General features: G+C 41.1%; 1 protein-coding gene across 25 annotated transcripts in view; it reads left to right on the top strand.

Moving 5' to 3' along the window:
- KCNMA1 (potassium calcium-activated channel subfamily M alpha 1) overlaps positions 1-21,609 on the top strand; it is a 770,960-nt gene that overhangs the window by 595,550 nt on the left and 153,801 nt on the right. For 11 of the 25 annotated variants that reach the window (XM_030799216.1, XM_012502971.2, XM_012502980.2 and 8 more), the window contains 2 exons: positions 3,331-3,440; positions 15,104-15,172. In XM_030799216.1, the coding sequence (XP_030655076.1) occupies positions 3,331-3,440; positions 15,104-15,172 (179 nt within the window). Of the gene's footprint in view, positions 1-3,330; positions 3,441-15,103; positions 15,173-17,525; positions 17,646-21,609 lie in introns of all 25 variants that reach the window. The other 14 variants (XM_012502968.2, XM_004091158.3, XM_030799214.1 and 11 more) reach the window with 2 other exon arrangements.

Genomic DNA, 21,609 nt, shown 5'->3' with positions numbered 1-21,609 from the left:
AATTAGCAATTTTAGACTCTTTTTAAAGTGAAATTCCTTTACCAGAAACCTCAAAAACATATTGACTATCCATATGGAAATAGTGTTAAAGATGTGGAAATCTTAAACAGATGGCGATGACAACGGATTTAAATGCCCCAGCATTTATTCAGTTGATTCGATGCTACTAGGTCTAGTGTGTAGAGACTATCCGCAGGTCTACACAAGGATGTGGAAGAGGCATTTTGTTTTCTAGAACATTCTGTACTTTTTTCCAGTTATATGACTTTCAGTCTTCAAGCATTTTCAATTAGCCACAAAGGCAAACTTGCAGGAAAAAAGATATGGAAAAATCAGTAAAAGTCAGATATATGTGGTGAGGTATATCATAGTCGGATACATCTGGTGCTTTCTCTAGCAAAGAGAAAAATATGGGGAAGTAAATACCAGTTTTGATTTAATCAGAAACTAGAACAGATCCTAAGATGAAAAATATATGCAATCAATATTTGCTGAATGAATGACTCAATAAAACAATTTTTGCTAAATTCAAAACAAACATGAATAATATTGTTATCCTACAAAGAATGTGTTCCTTCTCATTTAAAAAGTTTAGTGATTCACCTACAATAAAATTTGGTATAAAGAATAGCTTCATTAGGACGTAAAGGCATGAAAATTCTGACCAAAACTTAAAGAACCTTGTTAAAAACATATTAATTGAGGAATACCACCAATGATCAATAATAAAGGTTTGTATTTTCATTATTTTTGATAATCAGTTGTTGTATTTAAATTAAACCATAAACAACACATTATAAAAGAACACATATGAAAAGAATAGGCCGAATTATTTTACTTCAGGAATACTATTTGCCCATAAGGCTCTAGTATGGAGATTTGTAATTAGTGATACCTCATATAGTATCCTATTCATTAATAAAACAAATTATGCTAATACTGTTTCCCAAATATTCTATATTCCAACATTTTTTTACTAAGGCAGATTAGGCTTTCTTCAAATTAGTTAGAGTTAGTGACCTTTGCTTATAAGTCAAGCATATCTTTTATTTGAAAAAAATTATTGAGATCTTATGGTTTGGAGAAATTAAAAAGTTCATCCCTTGCTAAACACATTGTAGTTAATTTTTAAAATCATACCATTTAGCAATAGAATTGGTTGAGAGACTTTTTTTTTTTTTTAAAGACCCCACTCTGGGGAAGGCCAATTTGTAGATAAACAGCTCATACCCAGCAGCACTGCCTAGCTAATGTCTAACCTGTGGGAGTAGGCTGGAAGCAGCTCAAACTAATGAGGTTAACCTACATAATCTAATCACCCAGACTGAGCTAAAAGCAGACAAAAAGCACAGAGCCATGGAGCCTTCAGTTTATTTCTAAATTTTTGCTGGCTTTTGTATGCTGGAGCGTCACCAAGTAGATGGTAGGTGTGCCCTTGCCCACTGTTCCTAGCTCTCCTTCTGGTCCACGTGTTGCATTTCTCCCAGTTAACTGACTGATTGGCCGCAGGCAAGATGCCTTTTACCACAAGATCAGCACAAGACGTTCTAAAGAGCCACTTCCTGTTGGCAGGGTGGCTTCCTCTCATCTTCCTCTTACCCACGCCCCCACTGGAAGGGAAGCCTGAGAGGCTGCAGCCAAAGACACACAGCTTGCCCTCCTTCCCTCAGGGAGGCCTGTGAGATCCCTAAGCTCCCAAAGTGGCTCAGCATTCTCCTTGTAATTCACCAGTTTCTAAAGACTGACTCCATTGTAAGCCGGCAGCGGTGGCGCATGCCTGTATTTTGGGAGCATTTTGGGAGGCCGAGGCAGGCAGATCACTTGAGGTCAGGAGTTTGAGATCAGTCTGGCCAACATGGTAAAACCCTGTCTCCACCAAAAATACAAGAATTAGCCAGGCATGGTGGTGCACACCTGCAATTCCAGCTACTCAGGAGGCTGAGGCAATAGAATCTCTTGAACCCAGGGGGCGGAGATGCAGTGAGCTGAGATCCCACCACTGCACTCCAGCCTGGGTGACGGAGCAAGACTGTCTCAAAAAAACAAAAAAGAAGATTCACTACATTGTGAAATCCTTCCAGAGATGCCTAGCGTGAAGAGGGTTGCTGGGAAAACCAGCTAAACTTGACTACTTAGAAAAAAATGCATATTTTAATGAAATTTGGAGCAAGACCTCTCTGAAACTAACATTTTACCTTTTATGATATTCCTTGTGGGGTCAGAAAAATCTGTCATTTTGTGCAAAGTAGAAATATAGTGTTTCATTATAATATATACATGCTCATTATAAAAGCCTTCAGACAATACAGGAATCTATAGAGAAAAAAAGTATCATTCTACCACTCAGAGGTAACAACTGTTAGTGTTTTGATATAAAGCTTCCTAGATTTTTTTTTTTTTAATGGCTTTACAAACATTCAGATAACTATAGGGCATCTAAAAAAATAGGATCAGATTATATACACTATTTTATAATGTGCCTTTTTACAGAATTTCTGTATGAACAGGTATACATTTTCATTATAATTTTTAATTGCTTCTTAGTATTCCATTGTATGTGTGCCATTTACGGTTATTTCCCATTTTTCATGAACAGAAAGGATGTTCTTGTATATTTTTTTACCTCTGTTTTCCTGTTTCTTTGCTATGAATACTTCAAATGGAATTGTAGTATAAAAGACTATGTACTTTTACAAATTTTGAAAAAATTGCAAAATTGCTCTTCAAAACAGTTGTATCAATTTCCTTGCCCACTAATGTGGGTGAGTGCCCATGTCTCCACACCATTAGAAGTCATACAGATTAAAGACTGGGCACGGTGGCTCACACTTGTAATCCCAGGACTTTGAGAGGCAGCGGCAGGATGATCATTTGAGGCCGAGAGTTCGAGACAAGCCTGGACAACATAGCAAGACCCTGTCTCTTAAAAAAAAGAATTCCAGGCGTGGTGATGCACACCTATAGTCCCAGCTACTCCAGAGGCTGAGGCAGGAGGATTGCTTCAGTCCAGGAGTCCAAGGCTTCAGTGAGCTGTGATCCACTGCACTCCAACCCGGGCAACAGTAAGACCCTGTCTCAAAAAAAGAAAAAAGAAAAAGGAAAGAAATCACACAGGTTAAAAAAGAAGTGGTGTTTTAGAGGGCACACACTTTATGAGTTTAGGGTCATTGAAGGCTTTATATGGGTGCAGAGGCTGTGTTCCTGATTGCTGAAAAGGTCACCATTATCTAACCAGTGCATTCATTTGTTTGCCTAAGAGTGTAACTCAGGTTTCCCTTTTACAGCCCACCGTCATATTTTAAACTCTCCGCATGTGTTCTTCTCCTTTAGATTGAGGAAGACACGTGGCAGAAATACTACTTGGAAGGAGTCTCAAATGAAATGTACACAGAATATCTCTCCAGTGCCTTCGTGGGTCTGTCCTTCCCTACTGTTTGTGAGTAAGTGACCTTTAACTGGATGCTCTTTGGCTCTCAGGGATATTGAATGTGCCCCTTGCAAGGAAGCCTCCCACCTCTGCTGGGTACAGTTGGAGCACTTGACAATTGCCAAGGGCATCCCATGTGCTCGGCCCCATGTGATGAACCGGAGGGTGGGTCATTACATGGTCTCTGCCTGGGGAATTTCCACTGGCCCCACTTTTCTTGACAGGCCTGAGAGTCTTGGACTCGAATTCATCATTTATGCTAACTTACGAACTACAGTTATCCTGCATGCCTTCTGTGATGTAGACACATTTATGAAGAGTGGCATAAACCCCTGCTTGTCTGATTCTAATAAGGCAAAACAAATCTTGCCAGCCCCTCAGTGAAAGGAATTTTAATCTGTCTTCCCATCAAGTCTGATCATAGAGACAACAGAGAAGCTACTGAAATAAAGCCATTCAAAGTGTTTTCACCCTTTGCTGAGGAAATGTGGAACCAAATATACAGAAGGAGGCCTTGAGCCCCCATATAGACAACTGCCATGTTATAATAATAACAAGTCTTAGCTTCTCTTTGCACTGGCTCAGCAGGATGGATCAAAGCCACCCGCCATGGCCATTGCAGGTATGCAGGTAGAATAGATGGTCACCTATGGGGGATGACCTCAAGAGCTCCAGGTATCTGCCATGAGGCATGACAGTACCTCAGATTCCTCACTTAGAGTCCTCATGTCTGCAATCCCAGCACTTTTAGAAGCTGAGGTGGGAGGATCACTTGAGGCTAGGCATTCAAGACTAGCCTGGGCAACACAGTGAGACTTTATCTCTACAAAAAAATAAGGAAAATTAGCTGAGTATGGTGGCACACACGTATGGTCCTAGCTACTCTAGAGGCTGGGGTAGAAGGATTGCTTGAGCCCAGGAGGTTGAGGCTGCCCAGGAGGTTGATTACGCAACTGCATTCCTGGATAACAGTGATTATTATCTCTAAAATAATAATAAAAAAAATCTCAGATGTTGAGTTTAAGATGAACGGGGTCTTTGTGCCCTCTGAAAACACAAACTCCCTGAGGTTGGTGAAACATTAAGCCTATTCTCCTGACACCTTAGCAAAGGATTTGACAAGGATTCTTCTCACTGGGAAGAAACAGGGGGATCTGGGAGCTCACTGGGCTGAGGAAGAAAAGCCATTTGCTTGCACTTCCTGCCTACTTACAAACCAAAAAAGAGGTCTGAAGACATTGAAACAAAACTGATCAGGCTTTGCCACAAAGGAGAGGACAGTCCTGGGTGCCCATGGCCTCCCCTGTATCGCGGTTTTCTTTCTGTATGCAGGAGGGAGGGAGGCGGAGCACTTGGTGGCTTCGTGTTTACCTGGAGCCTCCTGTCACTGAACACAGCAGGTGCACTCTGTCAGTCCCTGGGCCCAGGCCCTAAGCAATCCAAAATGGTTTGGCTGTTTACTGAAATTTCTCACCCTGTCTCTAAGCGAAAGTTTAAATGCTAAATGGACTGGAAAAGTGAATAGGTAATTGATTCGGAAGGAGTTATTTTCTGAAAATGGATGCCCTATTGTGACTCCCATGTGTGCCTTTCTTTGAGAGCTATTTCTCTTCCTGCCACTGAGAGGAGTTAACCATTCAGAGGCATTGGGTCCTGGAACACTGAGGCCGTCCCAGGGGATCTCCCCCTCCTTGGAGCTTGGCCTGCCTAGGATACAAAGCCCCGGGGGAAAGCAGGCTTTTTAACGGAAGCTAGTTTTATAAAAAGGCAATTGAAGCCTTGTCTGTCTAATGTGGTGGTGGTCTGAGCACATAGCAGAGCTGCCAGCGCCTGCCGGGAGTCTTATGCTGGTGAGGGCGTCAGCAGGGGCTCCGTCAAGCCCCCTTCCTTGGCTGTAGGATTTCCCTGGCCTAACTGGTGTTTGTGTCTAACAAGAGTGCTCCCTCCCCAACCCTCAGGCCCTTCTTGCTTTTCCACCTTTCTCTTACTCTGCTCTTGGGAACTGAGTCGGTTCCTCTTATGGGTAACTTGAAGGGTCAGGACTGCTCCCCCTACAGGCTCTAACTGGGATGCTCACTAGGTACGTTTGACTCACATAGATATCAACTAGTTGCTGTTATTTCGAAATAGTGATATTTCACGTAAAAACTAGATTTCTGGCTTCTTTAGAAAATCTAATGTGACGATGCAAGACCTGCATTTCCTCGGAATGCTAACTGGCTCCAGTTTGATGTAGCAAAGGGGTTAGTATAGTCATGTAGTCACTCCTCCCTGACATCTTAAACCAGGCCAGATTTGCCCATAAATCCCAGGCCTGGCCCTGTGGTTGTGTGAGTTTGCCAACTCTGACCCACTGGGTGGTGTGGAACTTCACTGGCCTTCAGCCAGCTCAAGAGCTGGCACTAGTGGCTCTGTGAATATTCCCTTTGATTGATTTTTGTATTTAGAACATGTCCCAAGGAGGAGACAAATTGTTGTCAGATAATTTAGTATGTGCTCAGTAAAGTTTCTGGAATATATATATATTCCACTTCTGATGTGAGTGAGAATGTGTACAACTTAGTGCTATTATTCGTTTAATGCAATGATACAGCAGAGGTAGAAATGATCAGTAAAGGAAGGACATTTAATGAGATTTAGGAACATCCCAAAACATTGAAGCTCTCCTCAAGCATTTGATTATCTGGAGGCTTAATTATCTGTGTTTTCTACTTTAAATTAAAGAAAAGCCATAACTCAAAGTTACCAGCAGTTTAATGATAACACTCTTCAATTCAGGTTAATTAAAGCACAGCCGTAATTAGAGTGTAGTGTTGTATATCACTGGGCTGGCACGTAAGTATTTTCATTACAGTAAGAATTGGCTATTCAATTTCAAAATGACATAAAGGACGCCAAAATATATTTTAAGCTGGTTCACGGAGAAGAAAAAGAATTGGGGAATATTCTGGGTATCATAAAGCACAGATAAAATATACAGATTTTCAGAGCAGTTTCTGTAATTATGCGCTGCACTAAAACAATGTGAAGCCAATAACATCTTAAAGCATGGAAAGAAATAAATGTGCTTTTTCTCTAGGCTGGCAAAATGCTCCCTTGCAGGGTGGGATTGGGAGAGCTTGGAGTTTTCTCAGAAGCTAGGAGAGTCATTCTATGAAAATATATGGGAGCAGGATGTAGGGGTGAAATTTGAGTTGTTTCCCAAGAGAACAGGAAGGGGAACAAAAGAGGCAGTGGGGGCAGAAGGTCCTGCCACCCCGAAAGCTATCTCTATGAAAATTTCAAGCCAAGAGATTCTCAGTGTAGCCTTCAGTCTGTGGCCAAAGGCCCAAGAGCCCCTGGCAAATCACTGGTGTAAGTCCAAGAGTCCAAAAGCTGAAGAACTTGGAGTGTGATGTTCAAGGGCAGGAAGCATCCAGCGCAGGAGAAAGATGAAGGCTGGAAGACTTCACAAGTCTAGTCCTTCCACATTCTTCTGCCTGCGTTATCCTAGTCATGCTGGCCGCTGATTAGATGGTGCCCATCCAGAGTGAGGGTGGATCTACCTCTCCCAGTCCACAGACTCAAATGTTAATCTCCTTTGGTAACACCCTCACAGATACACCCGGGAATAATACTTTGTATCCTTCAGTCCAATCAAGTTGACACTCAATATTAACCATCACAGGTGTTTACCCCAATTTCCTTCTCTGAAATAGGAGTGCTATGACTTACCTGTCGGTACGGGTTAAGGTCTTTTCCCCTCTCCCTCCCCTCTACCATTTATCTTTCTCATTGAATGTAATAGAAGCACTTAGAAAGAAAGAAACACATTGCGAGCTAAATGTGTATCCAAGTTGTATTTACTTTTAACCTTTAGGAAATTCTCTTATCAGTTAATCACCAATTAACCAGATATTGAATGAATTGGGATATGTGCACCATTGTGCCAAGCTTGGTGCCACTTCTAGAGGAAACTGCTACTAGATTTGATCAAATACATGTGCATGAAAAGATTAATAGCAATACTTACAAATGCCAACAAATGCCAAGTAAAATATTCAGTTTCCCTGGGGTGGCTGCCTCCAGAGTTTACTGTCTGGCTAAGGAAAATAGTACCCATCCTCAGAGAGATCTAGACACCCACGGATAAGTGTTGTGGTAGATGCACACAGCTGGAATAGAGATACTGAGAGTTATAGGGACATCTCCCTGTAGGCTGGGGGGACATGGGGGTTCTTCCTGGAAGAGATAACATTTGAGCTGTGTCTTGTTGGGAGTTTTGATTCAGATGAGGGATAAAGAAGGAAGAGGATATTCTAAGTGTTAGGGAATCTGGAGGCTGCACCACATAGTACCATAGGGAGCTCTCTCCACACCTAGGTCTCCGAGATTTTCCAGTTACAGCAAATTGCTTTCCTCTTTAGATGAGACAAGGAGATGCATCAGATTTATTTTGACTTGTGATTTTTTTGGGGGAAACTGATAACAGTGTTTTTGGTGAGCACTTGCAAAAGTGAGGGTGCACTCCCCTACCCCCAGGGAGGGCAGAGGGGAGGGGAGGGGCTGGACAAGGAGGAGCTGCAGGAAACCACAGGTTCAGCAGTTGGGCTGCCTCAAGAACACTGTGTTCTAGGTTCTGAATCTCACGGGGAACCTATTAGTCAGTCATTCATCATTTGCAAAATATAAAAGCTTAATTGTATCCGGTTTTACAGCTCAGAGGGGATTAGGACAAAAGATGTATTTAAAATACGGTGTGTGTCTCTCTCTGTCCCTCTGCAGCTGATGGAGCAGTTAAAATTCAGGTTTGATGTGGAGTATTCAATGCCTGGGTAACTTGGGGAACTCCGATCAGATCTTCCTCAGCTGTGCTGAAGGGCAGGAGTTCTGTCCCCATACCCAGGGGCAAGTATGGATGCTACTGTTCTGGTTTAAGAGTGCAGGGGGATTCTCTATTCCCTCCTCTACCTCCCTGCATTCAGTGCTCCCCTCCTAAATTCAGAAAATCATGCTCTCAACCTGTGTTATTTTGCACAGACAGATCTTTAAAAAGAAGCTGCTTGGGGAAATTTAAAATTTAAGACCGCCCGGAGAAAGCTGGGCCTCTTGCCCAATGAAAACTGTAGCTAGTTTAACTTGAGTTCTGTGAAATCATTAGTTTTTGGAGAAAGACATCCAGATTTGAACATGGAACAGAAAGAAACCAGGCAGACCCAATTGTTATATGATAGATTTCTTTAGCCTGGCTGCAAAAATGAGCATTTTAAGTGAATTTATGGAGAGGCTCAGTTCTCTCTCTTTTTTTTTTTTTTTTTTTTTTTTTTGAGATGGAGTCTCACTCTGTAGCCCAAGCTCGAGTGCAGAAGTGTGATCTCGGCTCACTGCAACCTTGTCCTCTGGGGCTCAAGAGATTCTCCTGCCTCAGCCTCCCAAGTAGTTGGGACTAGAGGCGTGCGCCACCACACCTGGTTAATTTTCTTTGTATTTTTAGTAGATACGGGGTTTCACCATGTTGTCCTGGGTGGTCTCAAACTCCTGAGCTCAGGCGATCCACCCGCCTTGGCCTCCCAAAGTGCTGGGATTACAGGCATGAGCCACTGCACCTGGCAGATCTCATTTTTTAAAAAATATTTTCCCCTCACAGAACTGGCTGTATTCATCCACTTGATTGGGGAATATTGTAATTAGGGTTGAACATATATGAATAGAGATGTGAATACAGTATTGGTGGTTATTTCTGCTACAGAGACCCAAGAGGTGACCTTCTATGAGCTAGTGAATAAACCGTTGACCCTAAAGTCTATTGAAATCCTCAATAACAGGCTACTGAGGCAGTGGTGGGTCCAGAATTCTCTACAGAGGGGTCAGGGAAGGAGTCCTGTTGGAAATGCGGTGGACGCTTGGGCTTTGACTCAACATTGGGTTCTCATAGCAAACACACGGTTTTTTCTTTCATATTATGTTTCTCATTAATAATAATAGCAAGGCTCTCTAAAAGTGCAGTTGTTCACACTTTAGGCAAAAGTTAATTATCTACATCAAGTAACGTATTTTTAAATTCTAGTGTCTTAGGTGTGCTGGTGGAGATTGTGTGTGTGTGTGTGTGAGTGTGTTTGCATGTGTGTGTGTGTGAGTGTGTTTGCGTGTGTGTGTGTGTGTGTGAAAGAGAGAGAGAAAGAGAGAATAAGAGAATGGGAGAGAGGGTGGGGATATTCTGAAACCTTCCCACTCCACTCCTATCAAAGCTTCATAGAGAAAAAGGGTCTTAACATTTCCATGAACATTTTAAATCACTTCTATTTTCTTGGTGCTGAGTCTTGGAAATCCGGATGTTTCAAAGTTTCTTTACCTAGATATTTCGATTTCTAGGGCCTGTCATTTTAAATTAAAGCTCCTGAATGTGAAATCTTTTCCATCCAGCCCCTCGATCTAGAAGACCTGATTTCCCAATGTGCAGTGTTTGTATCCGTATCTACTTCAATTGCATGTGCCAACCTGACATTCCCAGGGGCCCTCTGCATAGCTGAAGAGGGGCTGGTGCTTTGGGTGGGGCTGGGTTCAGGGGGAATGATGACAGTTGCTTCTTTCGTCCTCCCTCACCTGACTTGTGGGGTGAGTCCTCTTCAACAGCCCCAAACCTCCTCTTCGTATGTTCTTCCTGAAGGTGCAAACTCTATGACAGGTTTCCATGTTTAATTCACACCAGCAAGTAATCTTTCCAGTCGAGGGGGCTGATTTAATGGCAAGAACAATGTATTTCCCTCTGGGTAGGCAGAAAGAGTTGGACTCTAATTCTTAAGAGCCTTTGTTCAGGAACATCTGGGTTGAAACTACTATAGTTAACAGATGATGTTGGCAGTAAAAAAAAAAGGGGGGGCTTTGTATAATGTCATTGTCAAATTTGGTAGACCTCTACTTAATAATTATCAAGAAAGCAATCTAACTTGTTATTACAACTGTTTTATTGCAGATTGCTGGCTTAAGACCTTTTTGTGACAAGTGGCATTTTTTCTTGAAAAAGAAGTCATTTCTATTCCCCTGTAATTATTTTTGCAACCAGCAACAACTTCCTGCATTGGACATATTGGGACATTTTATTTTAGAAACCAAGAATTAAATTATTGCTAGCTTATGGCTGATTTTATCCCATTTATCACATCGTGAAGGCTTTCTTGCTTCCTTTTTTCCCCTTACCTCACCTCACCCTGCTTCCTGATTTCACACCAATTCTGTATATGTTGAAACACTGTAAGCTGAGTAAAGGCAGAATTAGAATAAGGATTAGATGGCTAATGCCCATTCTTCTTTACCAAAAAATGGTGTTGAGTGATGCAAGTAAATGTTTAACCAGAGAACATCAGTTCTGGGTAGACTGAAAGTATATATATTCTTGGGAGTGTAAGGGGTACATAAGGGTATAAGAGGGTCTCTAGAAGGTCCCAAGGACAAATTGTTGTATCTTAGAATTGGACTTGCATCTTGGCATTGTGGATTGAAGGCAAAAATTAGATTCCCAGAGCATATCACTAATTTTATTTCCTTCTGTATCCTTCCTTTCCCATCTGTCTGCTTCTAACAAATAAGACAAGCTAAGAAGCAGCTTGTTTCATGATTCTATACTCACTTCCAAGCTTTCTCTGCGTAGACTTTCCTAGTTTACCACTTTATCTTTTCTCCATCACTCTAGCCACTCATGAGATTCTACTCCCCATTCATACATGCATTTATTTATCCAGACTTTACTGAAGGCTTACTCTTTGAACTTGGCAAAATGCCAGTGAGGCAAAGCATGCATCTTGTACAGGAAAAACTCAGTCTAGATGGGAGAGATAAGTAAATAAGTAATTACCACACCAGCTCCCCTGTTCATTCACCTTGCTCTGCTCTTCCCCACTGGACACCTCCAACAGAGGCTGTATCTCTGCAACAGGCTGCAGTCCTTAAGCCCAGGATTGTGACATTGGCCAACTCTCTGTGGCAGGATCTAACAAAAACGTGTGATTTGAACACTCACAGAGGGAGCCATAGCTCTTGCTTCCAGTGTAAATCATGGTTTATTATACTTGATTTGTGTTTTGCAATATCCAGAGGATACCTGTTACAGTAGGGATTAAAAACTTAGATACCTGTAGGGTTCAGGAAGTTAGCAAGAAAGAATGAAGAGTAAGGCCATCTGAGACAATAGAGAGTGGTGGGGACTGTGGCTGGAGAACAAACATCCCATCCAGAGGGTTAAGTGCTTCATAGCTGCACTCTCTTTTAGCCATGTGGAATGTGGTGCCAACATAGCCCTATCTGATTTTGCAAGGAAAGCTGAAAAGCCAGTTTTTATATGAATTCACTTGTTGGCATCTATTTACAGTTTTTTTAAAAACACTGTACTTACCAAACAGAATGTGTCTGCCTGTTGGGCTTGTGACTGCCACTTCATTTCCTCTCTTCTGATGAGAAGCATCTGTGCAGCACATTGCAGCAAAGACTCGATTTCCACTTTTGGCGTTTTACATAAAAGTCAATTGACCTTGACCTAGTTGCTCTCTTGTGTTTGGACTCAGTTCGTTATCTGCATAGGAAGGGCAGGATCAGCCAGTCTTGAAGGGCTTGAGTCTGAAAATCTGTGTTGTGGCACGGCTTGCCTGTGTTCTGTCTGTTCACATCATTCTATCCCTCTCCTTTCCTTTGGCCAGTGGGCAACAGCTTGTTTTGGGTCAAAGGACTTTTTAAAAGGGGCTTCTATAAGGCATTGTAGAATCATGGTATGGATTTGAATGTTTTGAAGTTATGGATTTAAAACTGGAAGAGGACTCAGATCTGCGAGTCCATCCCCTATAAGGTTAAGGAATGAATACAAGGCCACATAGATTTTAGGACTTTCTTGTAGTAGGAAACTCTTTTCTTTTTATATCCAGTTGGTAAATGGTACAGTAGTAGCTAGGAAGACATAATTCACCATTACTATGAACTGTTACTTCCCTTCTTACCAGCGGGATTAGGTTTATAAAAGCAATGAAGATCTTTGATCCCAGGAACTACCAGAGTCCCAAATTGGACTGGTCATTGCTCATAGGATATTAGCAAATTAACCTTTGCACAATCCATACTAAGTTTAAGATCAGCCTTCTCCCTGATGTTTTGGTATTTAGCTACTATTTACATTAGAAAGTGGTTACTTAATTTGGTAATTTGGTTCAATAAACATTGCATAAGCTATCTTATTTTTTTAAAAAACAATTTAAGCTCCAGAAGTAACAGTCCCATAAAGGGTGCATGTTAGCAGTGCTCTTTGGGACATAAATTAAGGAAGGCATTTTCCAGCTGTAGTTGGATATGTGTGTTGGTGTTTCAGCAAGCTGCATAATCAGCACAAAGCCCAGGTCATTAGAGTCTGCTGGCAGGAATCAGAAAACCTGCAAATCACCAGGAGATCCCAGATATGCCTGGATAGAAGTGGTCCTTGGACATCTGACTGTCTGCTGAAGGCAGTGCCGTGGACCACAACCTCACATGTAGGAATGAGCAATTGGTCTCACTCCCTGGAGAGCATGAGGCCTTCAGCAGCACTTTCCTTGAGAGCACCACATCCCCCTATCCAGCACATCTGATTATGTCACTTTTCTATTTTAAACCAACTAAAATCCCCCAATTCCACTTATAATAAGCTGCAGACTCCTTGCTCTGGAAAGCAAAGACCTCATGATCTTGCTCCCACCTCATTTCCTGACCTAATCACTATCACGCTTGACTTTACTCACTCAGCTGCAGTCTTACTGGATTTATTGCTGATCCTCAAACACCCAGAGCTCTTCCCTGCCTCAGGGCCTTTGTGCTTGCTGTTTCTACTTCCTAGAAAACTCTTTCCCCATATCTTCTCATCATGCTGTTGTGCTCTCTGCATCCTCAGAATGGTCCTCCTGAACCATCACAGATGATCTACCCCTTCTGAGTTACTCTTTATATTCTTAGGTTGTTTTATTTTCAACATAGAACTTGTCATCATCTAGGAATTTATTATTTATTCACTTGTATATTTGCTTATTGTCTGTCTCTCCCAATACAAAATAGGCTTCACTGGAGATCAAGATGTAGTGTATCCTGCCAGGTATTAGCTAGAGACCTTAGGCAAGTTACATAGACTTTCTGATCCTTGGTTTCATCATGTGTAAAATGGAGCTATCAATAGAAGTCTGAATAATCGGGGTAATAGCTTCCTCTTAGGGATATTGAGGGGATTAAATTGAACCACCAAGAAGCCCTCCCCACACTGTGACCCAGTACCTTATCCCCCTTACAATGCTGGAGCTAAATAAATAAGCATCAACTCATTGTTCAATCTATCAGTTAATCAATGTTCTGTTATTCAAAATGGTAATGCTCATTGTAGAAACTTGTCATACATCACGTATGTAATTATTTTGTTTATGTGAGTTTTTATTCTAAAAGTATGTAAGTGTAAAGTTTCATCTAACTGTATTGTGCTATTTACATGTTCATGTCTTTTTATATATTTGTTCTATTTACATGTTCATGTCTTTTTATATGGTATTATTTGTTGATCTTATATCTTGAAATATTCTTTGAAAAGCCATTTAGAATGCTAATACCATATTACACTGTACTTTATTGCCTTATTATTGGACATTTAGGTTGTTTTCTATTTTTCTACTCTATAAATAATACTCTGAACATCTTTAAGCATAAACATTTTACTGCACCTTTTGTTATTTTCTTAGACTTGAAACCCAGTAAGTGGAAACCATTTGTTTGTTTAGCTTCTCTGTATTGGTGGGTCTATTCACTATGCACTATGGAAAATTCCAAACAAGTCCAGGATTCTTAAGGAAGTTGCTCTGGTTAAGGAGCCAAAGTTCAGACACATGAAACAATAGGGAGCGACCATAGCCAGTATAAAATTGACTAAAGGCTCAGTGATTTGGTTACAGACAAGGTGCTGGGAGAGTTTTGAGAATAGAAAATCACAGGGTAGCAGTAGCTGGAGAAGACCTACTGCTTGCAAGATTTGAGTTGACGTGGCCTGGGAGGATGGGTTGGGAAGAGAGAAGAAGGGATTGAGAGTGGGGAACGCACAAGGGAAGGGATGGAAACAGGAACAAGCCAGCCTCAAAGCAGTCTGCTCTGCAGTTGAGAGCACCAGGCAGATGAGGTGAGACAGCTTGGATGGAGCCAGGAGTGACAATGCCATCGTCATGTGCTGGGCACTTACATAGAGGCCAAGTATTATTACCATCATTGCAAGCACACAGGGGTCTGCTCGGAACAACAATATGAGCCATTTGTACAAAAGACCGAAACAGAATCCAAATAACAGGTCCAGCTGGTCCAAATCTTTCCCTCCCCCTGTAGTTAACATTTTACTACCCGACCGAGTAACTAATGAATCTGGCCCAGTGTAAATCCCCAGGCACAAATCCCTGCTTGGGCTCTGTGTCTAGACAGCCAGACCTGAGTGCAATTTGCACTTTGAGCATCCAGCACCTTATCGCTTGCAAGAAATCAGGTTTAATAGGGAAGATGGGGAGGTGTCGCTTCCACCCCCTCCCTTTGGCACAGTGCCGGTGGAATGAGGATCCCCTCGGTAATGACTGCATTAGGAGACTGAAAGATCGTAATAGTGTTTGTTATGTGGCTCTGGTCATTCAGAAGAACTGATTGGGAGGCTTCTCCATCTCATTGCAGGCTGTGTTTTGTGAAGCTCAAGCTCCTGATGATAGCCATCGAGTACAAGTCTGCCAACCGAGAGAGCCGGTAAGTTTGCGGTGACCCAGCAGCCAGCTGACACTTTTGATGGTGAGAGTGCATTCTGAGAACAGTCGGTTCACTTCTGCTTTCTTTTGCATTATTTATCTGCATGGAACCAGATGTAAAACTTCTCTGACCCTAGAGCACATTTCGAGGCATGCCCCACCAGGCACTGCAGCTTCTATGCCAGACCAGCCTGGCACCCAAAGCCCTGCTGGGCATTCAGAGAGTGTTTTTCCAGGGAAGAGGGATGAGTCCTCAAAATATCTCCACCTGATCATGCCGACCTGGACTTTTCACCTTCTAAGTGTTAAACCAGAACTTAAAACCCCTTTTTACTGCTGTGAGCAAAAAAGCAGGTGGACTCTGGCCTCCTTTACAGCAGCCTTGGGGTAGAGCTGTGAGGGGAGACACGAACTCTCTTGATAGCCAAATTACAAGCAGCCTATTGTGTACCATATGTGCTTCTCCCGGTGCAATCAAAATCCAGGTGGCAGAATATCAGCTTCATGTAAATGAGCCAGGAGAGTGGGGCTCAGAGGCAGGAGCTCTCTTTATTTATTTATTTTACACTTAATTATGTGTAACTCAGACTGATGAGGGACTGGGTCTGGTTGAAATAGATAACATCCTAGTCAATATATGAGTTCACGCTGGAGGTGGGAAGCATCATGCTAACAAGAAATTTTGCTGATGGAGTACTGTACGCCTTGCAGATAAAATAGAGATGATTTTTTTGCTCCCCAATTCTTGTCAATAGTTTTGGAAGAAAGAGAGCTCATTGAGAAATGCTCAAGCTTTTGTTCTCTGAAATGACACCCACAGTCTATTCCTCTATAGTTCATATATTCTGCAGATGCCCAAATGTAGAGTGCAGATCCCCTCCAACAAACACCTTAATAACTGAGCAGAGTACAGTGGAAGACTACAAGTTTCCTTTGATCATCATTTAAGGAGTTTTCCTTATCTGGGTGAATAACCCAATACAGCCAGACTTTCAAATGTACAGTCTGTGTCTATGACAAGACAAAACAAAAGAAAGTAAAACACTGGATTGTTAGCAGATCAATCCAATGTTTTCTGTTACCATAACTACCAGATCAGATTGCTCACAAAGCCAATCTGATCAAATGTTAAGCTATTTTGAAAACCCAAATCAACCAAAAGGAAGAAAAAATGGTAGATTTGGTGGCCATATGTAGAACATGGCTGTAGCAGTTAACAAATATGTAGATAGATAAATATTTTCTTTTTCATGTTGGCAAAGTGAAGAATATTGTTTGCAAAAACCGACAGTCCTGGTTATTAGTTGTTCAGCAGATGAGGTGGAATTTCCTGGGATTACTCTTTACCCAAGTTTTTGCCTGTACTCACTTGTACCTGTGTAGGACAATTGTGTGTATCCTGGATTTTTGCAAATGATATTCTCCGTGTTGCCAAATCGCAAATCTTTGTGTAACTCAATGTTCTCTATTTACTTTTGTGCATCTTTCAAAAAAAAATGTCATGATGTGGGTGATGCTGATGCTGCATAGTGTTTTTCGACCATTCTGGAATAATCTGACTACAGGAGATTGCACCCTGAACCTCGAGCAGTTGTCTTCCACTCGTTGCCTTTTGGTTCCAAGGAGAGAAAAAGAGCGAAAGGCTGTTAATGGTTCATTGTGAACTCAATGTCACTATTCTAAGAAAACTAACTCAGAGCACTCCCTGAAGAAGAAACTTTTCTTGGATAGGCCCTTCAATTGAGTCACAATTCTGAGATGTTTTCAACAAAGCCATATTTGTAGATATAGTTTTTAGTATATATATATATATTTTTTTTTTCTGAAAAGGGGAAAAAGGACTTGTTTGGCTTTGTTTGGGCTTTCTTTGTGCAGTTGCTAGCTTTAATTCTCAAATGTGGCTTGGTCTCAGTGTGGAAGCACATTGGTTCTTGTGGAAAAAGGTGTGTTTGAGGGAATGTGGATCATGCCTCTGAGAAAACACAGGACTTATCAAACACAATATCCACGTTAAAGATAAACATTTTTTAAATCTTCCCCGAGATAATAATTTTAATGTTTTTCTTTATTTAAACATTTCTCACTTCTTTCCCTCTCACATTTTCTAACTGACTGGGTGTGAAAATTCAAAGGACCTGCTTCTCCTTCCCACCTTCTTTAACCTGTGTTTAACTGCCTTCTTTGTTGTTGGTTTCACCCCATGATACTGTTTTCATGCTTTGCCGAAAAACCTTGTTTTCACATGCATCCTTCAAGTGATTTGAAACAAAGGTTTTATTCCTTCTTTCCTTCTGGTGTCAGTCGATTTATTATCAAATTGTTTGATTTTAAATTCTTTTCTTGTCGTTTTGCAGAAGCCGAAAGCGGTATGCACTCTTCGTTAACTTTTCTTCCAACCTCCACCCTCTATCTTCACTCCTAACCACAGGACTAACCATTTGCCAAGAATTCAAGAAGAGAGAGATTATATATATGTATATATAATCTCATTCCCTTGTCTGGTGTATATATATTATATATGTGTGTGTGTGTATATATATATATATACACACACCCCTCTCCAACTAGAGTACATAAATTGGAAGTAGCCTATTTCTGTTCCTGTTTGATTTGTTGGTTCTTTTGGATGACGCACTAACTTCTTTGCAGGAAACCTAAAAAAGGAAAGGCACACTCCTGTTTTCAGTCATGGCACCAATAATGGGAACAAATACTATTAAAGTTGAACAGGAGGATGCTTCTCTCCAGCCCTTTGTGTCTGTTTCTGTATTGTCCTGATGTGTCTTGATGTCCACTGGACTCTGGTGCCATTTTGTCTACATACCACATCCACATTCCCAGTGACCTCCTCCTCCCTGTGTCGAGTTTCTTGCCTATAGAGCAGAATTCATGTCCTTTTATCCACAAAACAGAGACCAAGCCCTTACACTTCTATTTTTCCTTACATTTATTTTGGTGATAACATTTTGAATATTTTATTTCTTGGGCAGTGCTCAGTATAGTCTTAGAACACTGCTATTAAATTGCCAGATTATCACACTTGATTTACAGAGTTAGTACTGTTTATTAAGACAGACTCATGGGTTTTTTTTCCTAGTGTGTTTGGGCATATTTCTTAATGTGAAGTTTCTCAATTTTCACCACGTGATTTCACCCTGTTTTGCTGCTGTTTTACATTGCATGAAGCATGACTAAATCATCATCAATGGCATTTTTAAAAAAAACCTTTCGGGTTAATCGTTCCAGGATAGCTTTTCAGTAATGTGTTCTCTAAGACAATATTGTTGAAAACATACTATTGAGATGCCTACTTGTTCATCTTTTCAAGTTACTTTTCTCTGTGATTGTAATCACTATCATGTGTTCGTGTTTGTAACTGTGTGTGTGTGTGTGTCTGGGTATGTGTATTTGTCTGTATCTCTTTCCAAAGTCCGATTCTTCTGTTGTTTTTTTGAGTACATGTGTATAAATAGAGGTGGCTTCCTGTCAGTTTGGTATTATTGATATGATCCAACTGCAAGAAGTTACTGCAACACTTTGCATCTTAAAGGTCCACAGTGGTTGCACCTCTGCTGTTGGCTTTTGGCCTTTGAGTCCTTTTATCTTGTGGTGAAGGCATGTTGTGATGTAGGCATGACTTGTCCTAAGTATACCAGAAAATGATTTGGCTTGCTCCCAGAACCAAATATCCAGCATTATCCTTTCTAGATCACCTCTCTCTTCCCCATCCCATATGGCTAATATTTTTCGTATGTGCAAAATATATTTGAAAATGCCATTTCTAAAGTTATTGAGATGGATGCAGGCTGAGTAAGTCCTGACCAGTATCTCTGGTGGACCACAGTGGCAGTCATTTGAGTCTGACCAACTGGGAGCAATCTTTATCATGCTGTCTGTGTGTAAGTGAACTGGGCTTAAGTATACTGACATATGAAATACACAACTGTGTCTCCAGTGGTATCCTAAAGTAAAAGTGTGTGTGTCTAGTTGTGTGGGACTCCAGCAGCATGTATTTTAAAGCCCAGAAAAAATGAAAAGTTCCAGAAAGGTGATAAGATTTGAGATGTGGGGTTTCTCCGAACTGTGCCTGCACATAGCCTGTAAACTACAAATGCAGTCATACTCCCTGAGAGGGGACATGGATTGGTTCAAACAAAGTTCCAACTGAGAGTCATTGTATATGAACTTGTGTGATCAAAAAAGCCTCTTCTCAATGGCATGATTCATCTGGGCATAGCATGAACGGAAACCCTAGATGGTTCTTATTTGCTTGCTTTAGTTAATGAAGTCCCATTAGCTTGCTAGACACAAATATAATTACTACATTATCAAGCACAAACTATGTTCTCATATGAGTCATGCTATTTTTTTAAAATTGCCTGAGGAATGGTACATTACACCTACCAAAAATGAAAGGGAGAGGAGAGAAATATAAGTCTATCATATTTACCCATAATGGATAGAAGTCTCCTTAAACAATATCTGTTTCAGTTGAATTACCAATCATAGGTTGTCTCCAGAAACAGGAAACAAGTAAAGTTTACAATGATTGAAGACAAAACTAGATGTCCCCCAGTTACGCACAAGTGGTGGAGAAAGGAATACATTATTTCCTCCATCAAGCTGCAGTCTTCCAACCTGACCAGTGTTTAGCGAGAGATACCCAGTGAAATGTGACACAACTTGAGACGCGGTGCTCCTCTCATGGAGGAACCTGATAGAGACATTTCCCCGCGGGACTGAGCCCCGCTAGTCAAGTGCATGTAGATGTATTTTATGTCTACAAACCCAAATTTCTCTTTGAAGTTTTGCTTTCAATGTTGAAATCAATTGCCCCAACTTCGCAAGTGGCACGCTGTTTACATATTGGGATATTTACATATTCACACTTAACGCATCTGAGCGATTGCTAGTTCATTGGCCAGTCCCCTAGCCCTAGCAGAGGTGTGGTCACTCCTTTAATCGGCCTGACTGATGAGAATTGTAGCTTGTTCTTTGAAAGAAAACTGTGACCTCCTTTCCACTTATTTGTGAAGAAAAGGAAAACTTTTGGAACTGAGGCTTTAAAAACTTACGTTTTTTTATTCATTCAACAAATAGTTGAAATGTACCTGTTGCGTGCAGGCTGTAAGCCTGCTACTCCAAGAAACTCAAACATAAATAGAATGTGATCATGTTTTGTACCCCTCTACTCAACTGTGGGTTCCTTACAGAAAATACGTATTTGCTCCATGTAGGAGGTGAGTAAACAAAGAATAAGTCGAGACTTAAAACTAGTCTGAGAGCAAAAGAAATAGAGAAAGCAAGGGACCACACCAGCCCCGTGCTTCCAGCTGTCGCTGGATGTTTTCTGTTGAAACCAGTAAGGTCAAAGAAGAAAGGATAATTTATATGTTCCTTGAAATGAGGGAAAGTCCACCTCTGCCAACATGTCCTTGTTGGAATTCTGTTAATGGATATATGGGCTTTTTCTCTTAGAGATTTTCCTGATTCTTCACATGACACATGTTGAAGTTTATCTCTGATAAACTAGTGAATTACATAAAGTTGGAGCCAGAGAACTGATTTAGAGTGGCGCACAGAGAGAGAGACTTTTGGCAGTCATTAGAACAAAACAAACTTAACATTGGATACTCTCCTAAAGAGATCAGAGATCCTCGGAAAAATTTATGTATTCCTATTAGAAAGTCAGTAACAAATTCTAAAGATAGTAGGCAAAAGGGGGAGAAAGTTACCACTATCCAGAATCCTTGTCTTTTTGTATTTTGAAGAAGAGGGGGATCAGCATTTTATTTAAACTTTCTAGATTTGGAATGTGTATAGAAGACTTAATGTCGGAAATATTTTTAAAAACCCCCAAAAAACCAGTAATGTAGTTCCTGGTGCTTCAGCACCAAGAGCATCTTTAAGTGTCTAGATTTCTTTCTTTCATTATTTCAAGGGCTGGGTCCATTCTTTAGATTCCCACCCAGAAGGCTGCCTTAGCCTTAGCTTAGTATCTGCAATGGTTCTGCCTCACACCTCACATGGGGATGGTTTAAACCCCCTCACCCCTGTTCACAGGGAATAAGAGGGCATCCTGGAATCCACACGATCTTTGAGGTAATTAGAGATGCTTTCGGTTCCTTACACAATCAGCCATAGATTTAGGGAACACAGGATACTTCACTGTGCAGACAAAAGTCAGTCTAAATTAGCCAATCACCAGATATTGAGCAGGGATAAAATGCTTTGGATTTCCTTGTAGTCAGTGGAAAAGTCTTTCAATGCCAATAGGGCACCTCCTGGGTCATTTATTAGCAGCAAGGACAAAGTGGAGGGTGATGGTGCTGTGAGGATTTTTTTACCTCTCAGTTTTATAATCACCTAGTTCACTGAGAGTAGCAGCTAAGAATTTAAGACCTTCTATGTGTCAGTCATGTAGCTCATAGTACATAC

Source organism: Nomascus leucogenys, chromosome 18 (assembly GCF_006542625.1).
Source record: "Nomascus leucogenys isolate Asia chromosome 18, Asia_NLE_v1, whole genome shotgun sequence".
Taxonomy (NCBI): Eukaryota; Metazoa; Chordata; class Mammalia; order Primates; family Hylobatidae; genus Nomascus; species Nomascus leucogenys.
The sequence above is the reverse complement of the archived record's forward strand: the minus strand, read 5'-3'. Positions and strand labels throughout refer to the sequence as shown.